Below are 16303 nucleotides of genomic sequence, written 5' to 3' on the forward strand. Positions count from 1 at the left end.
CAGTGCTGAGATGCTCTGGAAATTCCTTTCTTCCCAAAATTAAGAGTAGGCTGTTCGCCACCCACTTTGTGTAATCAAAATCTGGAGAAGGTCAAACTGCGCTTACCGCAGAAATCCACTTGAGAGCTACCCTGAAACTAAAGTATTTGCTCGTGTTGCTATTAAAAATGGGATAGTTATATATCCTCCCCACATGTTGTCAAAGGGATTTCTCACTTTTAGAGAAGATTTTCTCTTCACTTTTAGATTTTCTCACTTTTAGAGCCCCAATCTCTCCAGGGGATTATTATGTAAAGCAAAGTCATTTCCGGGAATTCTGGATTTCCCACTCATCTTCAAGTCAAATTAAGAATTATGGGGATAAGATTCAATAAACTGGCTTATTGTTAAACTGCAAAAACCTCAGAGCGATTTAGAAGAATGTAAAACAGTAAGATTGAGAAAAATGCACAAACATACTTTAAAACATGCAAAAGTTAAAACACTAGAACAAATTTAAATTAAATTTGAACCCACATGCCTAATTTTGCACATAACACTAAGCCTGATCATGGTTTAGCTATGGATACTGCAGCAGCAACAAGATCAGGGAAGGAGTGAACAAGCCATTATTTTCATTTTGTACACTATATCATTCATGCTTAGCTATGGTTTAGCTTAGTGTTATGTGCAAACATGAGCCTAGCAGCCACCCACAATAAATAATTACATGTTACATTAATATGGGGGTCAGGAGAGCAAAAAGATCCTTCTCACCAACCATTTCCTTCAAATCCCCCCTAGCCATTTTTATTTGTCATTTTCCTTCCATCTGAGATTCAACTGCAGAATGAACCCAGGTGAGGTAGGAACATCTACTGGGAAATGTCACCAGGCACAACATCACCCATTGTTCCCACCTGATGATTCTCTCCTGTTAAATCACACATATAGCCACAAATGGCACTTATATTAGGCAACACACCAGTGTTTTAGTGAATGCACATTTCCCTATAATTTTATTAAAATAAGTAAAACAGTATTTTTTATGTAGCATTACATTCTGAAACTCTTAATATATGTAATGATTTCTATAGATTTATACACGCCCAACCCCAGGGATATTCAAGACCCCTACCCTCAAAGATTCAACGCTTAAACTTAAAACCAAAAACCCAACAAATACTGTTTCTAGCTCTTTTGCTTGCTGAGATACAAGGGAAAACAGGCAGACAGTACTCTATACAACTTGTTGGGAAGTCAACCTCTTTCCACCATCCAGAGTTCTGGCCAATGAGCACAATTATAATGGGGTGACTGACAAGCATTTGACACCTTAAAAATGTTCTTAATAGTAAAACATTTAATGTGTTAAAAAAGTGTAACAAAATAACTGAAATATCAGGTTCTTTGCATTTTGTTTTGTCTTTTTCACACTGAAGGGATTCTCCCTCCCCCCACAAACACACGTCACATTAGACAAAAATTGCTGGCTCTAAATCTGGAATTATATCCAAAGTTATTCCATGTAATTGCTTAGAAAGGTTTCCCTAACTTGCCATCCTCCAAGCTGAACAAAGACCCCTGGGGGTTCAATGTGCTGTTTTTCCTGTTTGCCCCCAATTTGTTAGCCACCTGGCAGGACACAAAGCACACCTTGAGGGGTACATTTGGTGGGTCACAACTTTATGCAATCTTATTGTATGTCAATCGAGTTAGGAGTGTGCCTTACGCCTTGGAAATGCCTCCTGAGGATCATGACAAATATTCTCACCACTAATAGTTTCAGCAGCGCCCTATCATACAAGCGTACGAGTCAACCTACAATATAGACCAGATATAACTTCACACACGCAAGCAGAGCAGGGCCAGTGGAGGCAGGTTATTAATACAAAGCTAAGAAGTCCAAAGCATCCTATTGATTACATGCAAGAAGTGTTAAAGCTTCATCTCCTAGGTGGTCCCTTTTCTCAGTCCAAGGAACAGACAGCTATAATTAAAAACAAATGGTAAGAAGAGGAAAAAGGAAGAACGAATGCTTCACAATCTACACCCCTTACAATTCTCTCAATCAGAAAAATCAGGACTTCCCAAATTTCCCCCACATTTTAAAGCAGTCCAGCTGGCCGCTTGTCATGAAGATATATCACTTCCTGACACAGAATGTTTTTCGGCTACAGATCTGCTAACAAGCTTCTATGAGAAGCTTTTAAATTTTTATTTTTTCCCTTTTGAAAACAAAGTGTTGCCTTCAACTGGCATGATGGGCTTATGGTTGCTCAAAACCATATAGCTATGCAAAGTGCTCTTCGCCTTTCAATAACCTCTAGTTTTGAAGACCTTGGTCTGAGTGCTCTGTTTTACAGCCGTAACAACAGCCTACCTTGTTTTAAAGAGAAATTGACTCATGAGAACTGTACAGTACGCCCACATGGGTAACGTAACAGGGCTGGGAACTAAACGCTGTAGAACAGAAGATGGCAACTTTCTGGTCATGAGCCAAGTGCATCCTGCTGCTGGCAGAAGATATACTTCCACTAGATTAGATGATTACCACAATGCAGTTCGGTTTTACTGTTTTGTTTTCATTGGCATAGAGGTAGCACAACTGAGGTAGCACAATTTAGAAACTAAACTAAAAAAAAAAAACCCTACGCATTTTTATAATGTTTTTGCAGAAACATTAATATATTTATGCAATTAATATATTTACCAAGTAAATTAGGAAAAAGATGAGAAACAAATAAAAAGAAGGACCTTTATAAATGTATAAAATATGCCAAAAATATGGTTCCACCTTATCTATACTGTATATATTTCTAGAAAGGTAAGTCTGAACAAACTCCATCTTGAAGTTTCTAAATCGTTAGAATGACAAGAATTGCCAACTGCAGCACTTGTAGTCTAGTTATCAGTACTATTCTATTACTAGAAATAAGAGAAGTGGAGGTTTTCAGGTGTAGCCTGGTAATCTGAATAGGTTTTGTGCAGATGTACGACTGTCAATTTCTTAACCATGCTTAATAAATAAGAGGGCTGCAGGTTTGCGTGTTCCCTTATATCACACAATGTCATTCACCCCTTACATTTAGGATTGTATCTGCACTAATGTTAGCTATGATTAAAGGTAAAGGTACCCCTGCCCATACGGGCCAGTCGTGTCCGACTCTAGGGTTGTGTGCCCATCTCACTTAAGAGGCCGGGGGCCAGCGCTGTCCGGAGACACTTCCAGGTCACGTGGCTAGCGTGACGAAGCTGCTCTGGCGAACCAGCACCAGTGCAGCACACGGAAACGCCGTTTACCTTCCTGCTAGAAAGCGGTACCTATTTATCTACTTGCACTTAGGGGTGCTTTCAAACTGCTAGGTGGGCAGGAGCTGGGACTGAAAGACGGGAGCTCACCCCGCCGCAGGGATTCGAACCACCGACCATGCGATCGGCAAGTCCTAGGCACTGAGGTTTTACCCACAGCGCCACCCGCGTCCCTAACTAGCTATGATTAACAGTAGCCAGATTCCTCTTAGCAGGGTTTTGCAAGTCTGCTTTAAACTCTGGTTAAAGGTCCATAATTCCCTGACAGTTGCCTGGCTCTACATACCTGTTTCCCCTGCCCTCCAAAGCAGCACATGTTGGAGTGTGACGGCTGCAACCTATAACTATTTTGTCTTCATAATGACAAGACTTTACTCCTTTCCGAATCTTACAAATGCAACCGCCTTCCAGATTCTTTTATATCCATCAGTATCATTTTCAATTATTTCACAATTTCCCAGGTTGAGTAACTGAAAAAATCATCTACTAACTATTATTTATTTCACCCGAGTACTCATTAACAAAAAGGTATTTCACTAATTTAACTAAGATGGTGTCCCAGTGAATAATTTTAACATTCTCCCTTTACTGAAATCTATATACCTAAGACCTCCAAGAGGGTGTCAATACACAAGTCGTTCAGGAAGCTATGACAAGCCTTCCAAGGAAATGCAGAGGCAACTGTCATATAAACAGTAAGAGTTACATTCTGGAAGGGGGGGGGGAATAAACACAAATGGTGGAAAAATTCCCTAAATAATTTTTCTGTTAAGGCGACAGAAGATGAACTATTCTACCTACTTGCACAGAAAATGCACACGCATGTCATCAGCCAAGATTCATGAAGTGGCACAGGAGCAGGAACACTAACACCACCTATTTATTACATTTGCTTTGCACCACAATCCCTACGGAAGCCCTGCTCAAGTAAAAAATGAATGAATGAACACCAAGATGGAAACACATTTTTCTAGTATGGATCCTTTCGTTAGCCCACAGAGTGGCACTGTTAGACTTCAAACTGCTTTCCGATTCTGAATAACTAACCTGGGGGAGGACCTGCTATTTAACAGGCAGTAAAAGTTCACTTAGGAGACCGATAGCTGTTCAATAATTTGAACTTAAAGATACAGTAGATTCTGTTAAACTAGACTTAAACAACATTGATTTGGGGCTTAAAATGCAATGTGTTAATAAAATGTTAGATTATCTCACATGCATGTACAGTAAGGACAGGCAACTGGAATTTTTAAAACGAAATCCAGCCAAGCAGGACCTCCTTCTCCAAAGGACCACACACACACCAATATGCACCTCAGGCACTTTCTCTCAAGATGAAACATGGGTTATGTCTCTTTCAATCATTTTAATCTGCAGGGTGAACACCATGAGGCCTTAAGCACAAACCTCCCCTTATGCGCAAGCTAAGACAAAGACAAGTGGCAGCGGCCAACTGAAATGTCTATTATATTATCACACAAGCAAGCACACAAACAAGGAAACAACTGAAACATCTACAAATGAAACATCTAAAAGCAATTCCAATACAGTTGGCAGAATGGGAAAGTTATCCACTTAAAATGCTTGGTCTTGGTAGGTGCTGAAAAGACAACAGAGAGGGTATCTGTTTAAAATTTCACAGGAGGGAATTCCAAAAGCCTGCACCTACAAAGTGCAGTGATCAATTGGGTTATATAAGGGGTAAGACTATCTTTCAGGTAGCGTTGCTTTGACCGTAACCTAGGCTGAAGGCTGCATGTGGTGCCTAGTTTATATATCTGAGTTTCGAACACTCCTTTCAGATATCCTGGTCCCAAGCTGTACACCAAAACCAGCACCTTGAACTGATCCCAAGATGCTGCAGCAAATTTTTGCACTGGCCCGCTCACTGCAGATTGCAGTGAATGTGGATGTTGTGTCAAAATTGCTATGGAGCAGGGGTAAGCAACCTAAAGGCCCGGGGGCTGGATAAGACCCAATCGCCTTCTAAATCCAGCCCGCAGACGGTCCAGGAATCAGCATGTTTTTACATGAGCAGAATGTGTCCTTTTATTTAAAATGCATCTTTGGGTTATTTGTGGGGCCTGGCTGGTGTTTTTACATGAGTAGAATGTGCACTTTTATTTAAAATGCATCTCTGGGTTATTTGTGGGGCATAGAAATTCGTTCATTTCCCCCCCCCAAAAAAAAGAAAAATAGTCCGGCCCACCACATGGTCTGAGGGACAGTGGACCGGCCCACAGCTGAAAAAGGTTGCTGACCCCTGTTATGGAGGGTCTAAAACTCCATGTCCTGGGTAGATGTTAACAGACATTGGACAATTTGAAAAGTTCCACTGGACAGCCACTTGAGGATGCAATAGAGGCAAGGAAGTGGGTCTTTTTCACTGCCCTCACCATAACACAGTAGGCACAGTTATGTTGTCAGATGCGCTTAGTCAGCTTCACAGCACATCTTTCACCTGCACTACAGCAGCCATCCAGCCTGTTTCTTTGGCCTTACTTACCTGATATACCAAGGGCTTCAACAGGGTCACTTGCTCTACCTACTAGAACCCCCATCCCACCCAAGTTTTCATGAATTCATTAAGATTCTATTGGTCTCTGGTGAGGACAATTTTAACCTGTTCACCCCAGCATCTCTTGCTGCTCACACTTTGGACAGGGTTAAGGAGCTCTTTGCCTCATTTTGGGCTGATGCGGAAGCAACCAATGTTACTGGTTCTTCAAACACTTGCTCAGAAGAAAATATGGTCCCTGTAAAAATTAGTTACAAACCAAGGATCCACAGTCATACTCCAAGAAAAAAAATAGGTGTCTGAAAAATAGCTTGTGAGGTTGAAAAAATCCTGCCTACCTATCTACCATGGGATGAAAGACAGTTAGCATATCAAAGGAAGACTTGATGTGCCTCAGGGTTGGCTCAGACATGCAAATCCATATTTATACTTAGATGATTGGCAACTGAATATGAGAACTGGCTGCACTGAAAAGCATTGTGTTTCACAGAATATTAAAGATATGTTGGTGTTACATGTAAGATCAAATGCTCAGAAGTGAACAATGAATGTTACAAGCATCAGTATGAAGTCAGGAACCAATACCCTGAATTAATTCTTCAAGGAACAGCTAGTACTCAGTACGCATCTGCAGTGTGCTAACCATTGTTCACCAAAGATGATGGGAGAAAAAGACATTTTCCATAAATGATGCATATATTCCCTACTTTTTTTAAAAAAAGGAATGATACTTATCAACAGTAATCTTAGTTTTAACTGATGGGCTTTCAATGATACTCTTGGGAAAACTTTGCACAATCCATGATAATTATCTCACACAGCTACTTAATTTTAATTGTTTCACAACACTGGCAATAATAAGTGACTACACAGTCAAAGTGATGTTAAATTAAGTCAAGAAACATTTACAAGCTTGACATAGAAAATTCACCCTGCCTTGCAGGTTTAAACCACATTCTCCAGGTTGAAGTGAAGGACTCTGGAGCAAAGGTTTCAACAAGTTTACACCTGCTAGGTATGTCAAGGTAAAGCCTGCACCAAGATTCCTACTGCTACAAAGCTAAGGAACCAGAACCATTTCCATCTATACTACAAGACTCAATAGCGAATATTACTAATATCACTGTTGTTTCTGCACACTTGGGTCTCTCCAAGACAAATGGCAAGGATGCTAGGATCAATGTTCCCTTAAACAAACAATAAGAAATAAACAAGTTACTTATGAAGGAAGTGCTTACCTATGATTAGAGCACAGAATGACTGACTAGTTAGGGATAGGGAAGAATGTTTTTTTTTTCCACGGTGGGAGATGGAGAAGTGAAAAAGACAATAGAAGGAGATGGTTTCCAACTTATTAAAGGAGGGCCAAACTGAACAAAACAGCATTCAGTAGGGAAAGGCAGGGCAACCAGTGAGGATAGGAAGGATTAAGGAAGGAATGGGAAACCTGTGGCCCACCAAATATTGTCGCATTTCAACACTCGTTACTCCAGCCAGCATACCCAATATTCAGGGGCAATGGGAGGTATGTTCCAACAACATCTGCGGGACCACAGATTATCATCAAAGCCACATAAAGGAAATGCATATGAATATTTTTGTTCATTAGTCACACTTGTACTGATTGTGAACTTCACCTAGCTCCCATAGACCAAGGGCAATTAACCATGGATCAGGGAAGAGAGATGTACCCCTCAGCTTGTACAGGACCACTCACACAAAGAATTGCTTTATGGAGGGAAGATTGTGAAAAGCTTTCAAATGATATTTTATTTAGACATACCACATTGTACATACCAGTTTCCTCTCCCCACATACCCATCTAGATAAGGCCACTAAAATAGTTTTAAAACCACACCTGTTTTAACAATTACACACAATAGCAGAACTGACATGTTAACAATAACAAAAAGGAACACTACAAACGGTGACTTGAGTGGAATCTACACACGTTAAAAATGTGAAAATGTTTTTTGTTAAAATCATTTTGCTATAGCTCACAGTTGTCATCTAGTGTCACAACTGTATATTGCAATTTACAACACATTCAAAACGTTTTATTCGCAGCTGCATAGCTGAGTCCCTGAACATTCATTTCAGTTTTTCTTCATGCTGCCTGTCAGGGTATCTGAACAAGTGCATATACACCCACAGATACAGCTCCACTATTTTTTAGAAAAAATAGGCTACGTATTAGGCCAACCTAGCAGATGGGTGAGGGAACAGCAGGTAAAAAATAGCCATGACCAAACAGAGTGGGAACACAGTCCAAAACGCATTTTGAAAGAGTACAAATAGAAAAATGTGCTCACATGTTTGAAACAGTATGTTATTTTGATAAAAGCAGGTTGAAGGCTCATTGAAATATACATGCTGAAGGGTTTTATTACTTCCTTGCCCATAGGAGTAGCCTTAACCCCCCCAAGATACAAATACAGGAGGTGACCATTTCATGCAGGGGTTCCATTCCTGGCTCCCATGGCCCATTTTGTCTTCTCCCAAAAGGACCCATGCATCGGCGATCACATGTCAATTGGGCACACCGAAAATGGCTGCTGCCTGTACCAGACCACAAAAGTATAGGTGCTAGAGAGGAGAGGGGCAAGCACCCCAACAAGCAAGTAGCTGAATGAAGGAAAGGCACTTAGCACACACAAATGGTAACTGAATCAAACTGGGAAATAAAACAAGGCTGCAATCCTGAACATACTTGCTTGAAAGTTAACTCCATGTCTCTACACATCATTTTCCCTATATGGGCTCACATTGGTACAGTTAGTGGGAGAAATAAACTATGTGTTTGGTCATGAAGACAGCACACATGTGCACATGTTAAGAAGGGGCAAGTGGCAGCAATGAACACAGATCTGCATGGAGCCTTTTACTTATACTTGCACAGAAGAAACATTATGTGCCAAGCAGCCATAAGAGTTGGCGAACAGAGCAGTGGTGTTTGTTCAGTAAAATGCACGATTAATTGTGGTAGTTATCAGAACTGATGGGGGGAAGGAGTTTGTAAAGCAAATCATGCATTACTATTGTTAAATGAGTAAGAGTTCAACCTTATTTTTAACTTAAGTGAGCAAAGCACTCAAGTTTTGTAGGCTAAGTTATTTCACTGGTAAAGAGATGCAGAAGAGCAGAATGTATTAATGCAGACATTAAAATAAAATCTGGCTGGTTCAACCATGATTTACTGCTAGGAGAGTTAGGCTTGTGCACACACTGATACACAGGGTATTTTGTGGTGAACTATAGCTTGCCTGCAAACCAGTCTGAACTGGCTTGCAGGCAAACAAATGTTTATGCAAACCATGGTTTGTCAATTCAGAAGTCACAGAAAACTATGGTCATATCTGTTAAAGGAAAATCAGAGTGTGTGAAAGGAAGAGGAAAGGAGAGTGTGCGTGGATATCTATTTGTGTGTGCTGGGAAGCTGCACCCAAACACAGCTTCTTCATGTAAGAACAAATAGTAAAACAAGACAGGTGAGAGATCATCACACACTTGATAATGTCTTTGTGATTTGCATCCATTTTCTGCCTGGAAATTCTATTTATGTAAAAAACACTTTACATCTGAAGTGTCCATTAAGCTACAGTATTTGCATGCTCTCTCAATTGCTCTCCTCTCATGCAGCAGCACCATCTAGTGCTAAGCACAACATAGTGCATTTTTAATCAATTCTCAGTTGCAAATGAATAATGGTTTTGATTAAAAAACACCACTTGGGAACCCAAAATCATGACACTCAAGTAACTCTCAGTTGAAAATGAACTTGGCATACACAAATAATACAGTAATATGGCTGAATTCATAGAACGACTTCAACAATTAAATAAATACACTTTAAGCTCTTTAGATAGTTATTGTAAAGAATGAACAGGAATATGCTTTTTCATCTGAGCGTCTAAGAAGACATCCACAAATTAGTGAATGAGTTCATGACAAGCATGTTAACTTACCTCAACTCCTTTCGTGACACCTGGAAGTACCTTGATCCACAAATAACAGAAAGAAGAATGCCTATTACTGTCACTAGGTAGGCTGCTAAATCACTGAAATGCGGCACTTGTGTCTCCCCTCCTTCCACTATTCTATCACTCCCTTCACCCAATCCCTTTTTTCACCTGCTGAAAGGCAAAATCCTGCTTGCTACAGCAGATAAGGAATGAGGGTGGGCAAAAAGCACAGTGGCTGCATACTGTATCTGGGCTGAAGAGCTTTTTAAATAAAGAGGCACCATCTGCAGGCAGAGGGCTAGAAACACCTAGCTGCAAAATACAAGCAAATGCAAGTCACAACCACCCAAGTGCTTCAGACTACTTAAAATCTTTTACACATTTACAAAACACCTTACCTGTTTGTTGGGGTATTAAAGCTAAAAGAGAGCAGTTGATTCCAGAATGGGTCATTCTCAGAGATTCTCTCTCGTCCTGACAATTTTTTTAAGTATTCGTTTTCCGGAAGCTCATTGACGCTGCTGCTAGTTGCTCCCATTTTATTATTATTTGGTCTGCACTTTAAGAATTCATGTCACTGAAGGAAAACCTATGAAAAGATTGGGGGGCGGGATTAAAATGCACTAATAGCACACTTCTATTTTGCAAAGAATACACAAAATAATATGAGAGAGAAATAAAATACTAATTTCATGCCACCCAACCTATTAAACCAGACCAAAAGTTACTGATTTTAATAACGTGAAATGAATGATCAGAAAATGCAAGGGTTCAGGAATTGTAATAATCTGATATTGTACAGAGATAGTGCTACAGAAAATAAAATAGTTTTGCTGAATCTTTTTAATGATGTCCAAAACAAAAAACTGAACCCATATAGAAAACTTTTTATGGAAGGCCTTCTCCATTTCAAAAGAGGTTTGCAGTGCAAGGGCTGCTACCAAGAAGCACAATCCTAAAGCCCACTTGAACATGCTGAACTTTGAATCCTTGTCTCCAGCTGTAAGCGTACACAATCCTATTACCTGAAAGTAGGTCCTATTGAACTTAGTGGGACACATTTCTAAGAAGACACGCAGAGGACTTCACTCTTATTGAATGAAACAAAGATGCAAGAGGACCACATTATGTTCAGAGATGGAACATGCCAAATGTACTTAGCATTATGTTGACAGAAATCAATGTGCTGCCTTTTCACCATCAGTGTTGCAGTAGCTTTGCACAAGGAACAGGCAGCTCAGATTCTTGGCTGTCAATTATGAATACAGTGGTACCTCGGGTTACATACGCTTCAGGTTACATATGTTTCAGGTTACAAACTCCGCTAACCCAGAAATATTACCTCGGGTTAAGAACTTTGCTTCAGGATGAGAACAGAAATCGGGTGGCGGCGGCGCAGCAGCAGCAGGAGGCCCCATTAGCTAAAGTGGTCTTCAGATTAAGAACAGTTTCAGGTTAAGAAAAGACCTCCAGAAAGAATTAAGTTCTTAACCCGAGGTACCACTGTACTTTAATCTAAAAAGGGACAACAAAAACTTTTCCAATTTAACTTTTCTGCTGTCAAATAGCTCTTACCTTCAGAAAGTCCTTCCTGACATGTACACAGAAACCCTCTGCTCAAAAAGGTAGCATTTGAATATCATTAAAGTTTCTGTGTGCCAAAAGATCTACTTACCTTTAGAATTTCTGATTGTCTTGCTGAGCAAATCTCATGTTCCCTTTAGAATAGGGCACAACAGCCACTACAAAATGAAAGATATAGAAAATACAAAGTTATTCAAGCAGCAGTGACAAGATTTCCTACTTTGCTCACTCATATGGCATATTTACACACAGAGAATCAGTCCTCATGGAACACACCTCATCCAGTAAGTTACTAGGAAGTTAATTAGTAACCCTTTCTTACTCACTAATGCATCCTGTTTCATGGCAATTTAATAACTAATGCAAACATCACCATCAAGCCACTGTTATGCAGGTGTCAAAGAATTTTCTCTCAGTGGTAGGAAGGCACACTAGAAGATCTGAAAGTTATTAATGGCAATAATTAATTCCCTCCCCCATATTACCCTCTACTTACTTATATTTCACCACTTACTTATATTTCACTGTCTAAAGTTGCAGTCCCTTACGCTGTGCCCATTGGTGCCAGAATATCCCCAGACAATTGTGCCGCTGCTGCGTTTTTGTTCTGTTTTTTAATCCTGGCAAGGCTTGCTTCAAAATAAAGTACAGTGGTACCTTGCAAGTCGAACGGAATCCGTTCCAGAAGTCCGTTCAGCTTCCAAAATGTTCAGAAACTGCGGAAGCTGCATCGGACGTTCGGCTTCCAAAGAATGTTTGCACTCACTTCTGGGTTTGCAGCATTCGGGAGCCAAAACGTTCGACTCACAAGGCGTTCAGGATCCAAGGTACGACTGTACTTGCCAGCAGCTGCCCACCATCTTTATTTTCTCAGAATGTGAACCCAGAAGGTCAAATTGTTACATTTATTATATAAAGCCCTTAACAGCTTGGAACCAGGTTATTTGTGGGATCATCTTGCCCAATATATGCCCATACAACCACTTTGATGTACAGAACTGAAACTGTTAATGGATGCCACATAATACTCATTTCACACTTGTAATAATTTGTTTTAGAATGCTAGCACTTACACTTTGGTACTCCTTGGCTACTAACACCAGGCAAGCACCTTCACTCTACTCTTTTTTAGCACATCCTTAAAATATTTTTGTTCTAACAAACCCATCCAGACATATAGAAGTTATGTGTGCTTTATTTCTTTTCAGCAATTCTTGATTTTAATTGCCTTTCAAAAAAACCAAAAAATTGTTTTTAACTGTGAGCCAGAGGGCCATAGAGTCTTCGTTAAACTACTCAGCTAGGGGGCAGGAAGTCTCTGCAGGCAATTTCAGCTGGAGCAATGTATTGCCAGCTCAAAATGTGAAAACGCTCTCACGATCTGGACGCCACACAAGTTTATGACAATTTACCAATATATTGTCCAGCTCTAGAAACAGGTAATCAAGCCTTTATTCCCTCCCAGTCTACCCGTGAACTCAATGTGTGAGGAGGTCTAAGCTCAGTGCTCCAGCCACATGGCTTTTGCAAGCCTCTCTCACATTCCTACAGCAATAGTTTAGGAACTTTTACCACTCTAGAACTAAGCTAGGTTTTACTGCCTGTGCAGCTTTTGTGAGTGATATATGGAAAGACACAGGAATCTCACTACTGGCTTGCCAACAGTACATGTGAAAAGAATATAGGAATATTAATAGACCACAAGCTTAACATGAGTCAACAGAGTGGTGCAGCAGCAAAAAAAAAAGGTAACACTATTCTAGGCTGCATCAACAGAAAGTGTTCAGGTCAATGAAGTCATAGTACCACTCCAGTCTGCCTTGATCACACCACACCTAGAATAATGTTTCCAGTTCTGTACACCACAATTTAAGAAGGATATTGACAAACTGGAACATGTGCAGAGGAGGGCAGCCAAGATGATCTAGGGTTTGGAAACGAAGCCTTATAAGGAATGGTTGAAGGAGCTGGGTATGTTTAGCCTAGAAAATAAATATCTTCAAATATCTAAAGGACTGTCCCATGGAAGAGGAAGCAAGCTTGTTTTCTCCTGCTCGGGAAGCTTTAAGTCACAAGAAAGGAGATTCCATCAGGAATAACTTTCTGAAGGCAAGAGCTATTTGACAGTGGAACAGACTTCTTCAGACAGTGGTGGACTCTCCTTCCTTGGAGGTTTTTTAGCAAAGACTGGATGGCCATTCCTGCATTGCAAGGGTTGGACTAGATGATCTTCAGGGTTTGTAAGTAAACCTATCAAACATGTGGTCTTTTCATTTGCTGGGGGAAGAGGGAAAGTCTGGAAGGAACTTTTAAAGGGAGAAATTGTGAAACTTACTTAGAAGGTTTTACAGCCTATATTTCCACACTTTAACTTGCTGCTTATTTTGTGATTTTAAATCTCTGCTGGAGTTCTCTCAATAAATAGTACTTGCCCGTAACTTGGATCTTGGCATCCAGGTATTTTCTTCTTTTTATATTTTTTCTTGAAACAACACTTCAAGAATTGTTAAGTCTATACAAACATTACATCCAAAAACTGCTATACTGGCTGCTGAGTGGCTACGATTGATGGCACTTGGGGTTTAAATGCTTGGCAGAAGTTGAACTTAACCCAGATTTCCTATTGGAGCAGCACACTTTCTGGATGCAATACCACTGAGACTCTAGAGTTTGGAAAATAAGAAAACTACATTTATTACAGAAAAATACATGTTTGATAGGTCTTTCCTATCTAGCATATGCAAAAAGCCATGCTTGCTGTTTCATTTCAAGTATGTCTGTTCTGCAGAGAAGCATGGAAGAAGGAGGAGGGAAGGGAGGGAGGTCAGCTCAGCAACCCTAAGAGAAACAGTCTTAACACTGAAGGAAGTTCAGTGGGTCAACGAGTCAGCACCAGGATAGTGTAAGAAACTTGGAGGCCCCTCTCTATCTACCCTTCTCATGCAGGTACAGCAGCCTACAGCATAAGTGGAGTTGAAACGGGCATTTCCAACACTAACTGAAACTCTAACCTAATGTTTTGCAACACATTATTCCGCAACCAAATGATTGCCTAAAGTCTGCCACAAATGCTTACAGTTATAATGCAAGTCTTCTGCAAAGACAATGTTGCTTGGGTATGGTGGCTGCCCATCCACTTCTACATTACAAAGTATATTTACAGTAATTTCAATTCCCTATCAATTCATTTAAGTTCACCCTGCCATATGTATCACTACCTATTTTAAATTACCATGAACCAGTACCACATTTTTGCAAGTTTGCAAAGTGTAGCAGTTGTCACAGAATACTATGGCATGATGTTAGAATACATTTTATCTGAAATTTTAATCCAGGGTGGTGCCTTTGCTGTTGTTTTTGTTTGTTTGTTTGTTCAATGAAAATACCTAGTTTCTATGTAAGGTCTACTTGGATATTCTGAGATTTCATTATTTTGATGCTGCACTAGAATAGCAAAAATGTTCAAGCCAGATGCCTTCATTTTATGCATCTCCACTGACTGAACAACTATCCTGTTTTCCTATTTCTTAGGAATTCACCTACATATACATCTTTAAATTCAGGTTTCTGCACTGCTTTATGAGCTACCCTAAAAGTTAATCATTATGACACAGCAGGGAAAAGTCATGAGTAGAAAGGAATCATTGTCATGTAAAACTCTTAACAATATCACTTTGACTTTCAGTTATACAAGTTAGAAAGCTGCCCATCCTATTTGCTTTCTGCTCACTGTCAGGGCATAAGCTAGGAAGACAAGTTACAACAAGTGGTAAACTTCCAAATCCATAGTCAAAAATCATTAAAGTCAAACTTGAGCAAATCCACCATGACATGCCCTGTGGCTGCTACTACTTTTCCAGAATACCTATTAAATATTTTGGCACATGCACACAGGCATACAATATCCCAGTTATCTGGATCCTTTTGCTTTTGACATGTTTATGACTTGACAGGAAAATACTGATCATCATGATGAGACGGATGCACAAGGAGGGAGGGTTTCTACATTGCAAGGTCTTCTGGGAAGAGGGGCACATGTACCTGTGGTATACCTATCACACAGGATCAGGCCATCCATTTTCAGGATGCAGGCAGCTTTCACCTTCCTATGAAGTTGCCTTGCATGCTCCATTTAAATTTGTTCTATCTATTCTGGTAGAGTCTCTCCTAAGACTCGTGCACAGGACATTCCTGGCCCTGCTGAAATTCTTTCCACTGGAGATGGGGCTGAAGCAAGGGACCTCTGCATACAAAGCCCATGCTCCAGCACTGAATTACGGACCCTCATGCAACAGTGCCCCCACTCCCAAACGTAGTCCTTGCCTGCCTCTCCCCCATGGTGGGGAATGGGAGAAAACTAAGGGGTGCACTCAAGACACACCACTGGAGTTATGGGGCTAAACTGGCTCCAGGTCACTAACAATAAAGCCTACTCTTTAACACATAACTCAATGCTAGGTTCTGCTTCTTGATAATATTACAGGGCAATCCTATATAGGACTGCTCAACAGAAAGTCCCACTGAGTTCAATGAGACTTAGAACTAATCTATACAGTACTGGTGAGTTACAGTGGAACCTCTACTTATGGACGTAATCAGTTCCGGAGGTCCGTCCGTAAGTCAATCCGGGTTGCTGGTAGAAGAGCCGTTGTGCGCAGACACATTTGGTGGCAGTGCGCTTCTGCGCATGTGCAGACGGCCGCAGCCACTTCTGCGTGTGCGCGAATCGCGGCAAACCCAGTATTTACTTCTGGGTTTGCCGCGGTCACAACTTGGACCAGGCCCAAGTAGACGCGGTCGTAAGTAGAGGTTCTACTGTATAACATTATAAATGCGTTATTAAAATGTGACACCGGGAGCGCTGTACAGCAGTAAACGGAAAATTGCATTGTGAGCTATATAACCTTTTTTCCTTAGCATTTTTTTAGATCAGTGTAGATCCAGCTTT

At 40.5% G+C, this 16303-nt stretch overlaps 2 protein-coding genes across 11 annotated transcripts in view; one reads left to right on the forward strand and one right to left on the reverse strand.

Annotated features, from left to right (window-relative positions):
- DYM (dymeclin) overlaps window positions 1-16303 on the reverse strand; it is a 172146-nt gene that overhangs the window by 147836 nt on the left and 8007 nt on the right. For all 10 annotated transcript variants that reach the window (XR_014539542.1, XM_083575620.1, XM_083575622.1 and 7 more), the window contains exons 2-3: window positions 11447-11513; window positions 10170-10360 (exon numbers count right to left, since the gene is read on the reverse strand). Coding sequence is in view for 9 of the 10 variants with exons in the window: in XM_083575620.1 (XP_083431746.1) it covers window positions 10170-10309 (140 nt within the window). In the remaining variant the exon portion in view is untranslated. The remainder of the gene's footprint in view (window positions 1-10169; window positions 10361-11446; window positions 11514-16303) is intronic.
- LOC310744435 (uncharacterized protein) overlaps window positions 1-16303 on the forward strand; it is a 399988-nt gene that overhangs the window by 85822 nt on the left and 297863 nt on the right. The window lies entirely within an intron of this gene.

The sequence above is a fragment of the Podarcis filfolensis genome, assembly GCF_964270895.1.
Source record: "Podarcis filfolensis genome assembly, chromosome: 11".
Lineage (NCBI taxonomy): Eukaryota > Metazoa > Chordata > Lepidosauria > Squamata > Lacertidae > Podarcis > Podarcis filfolensis.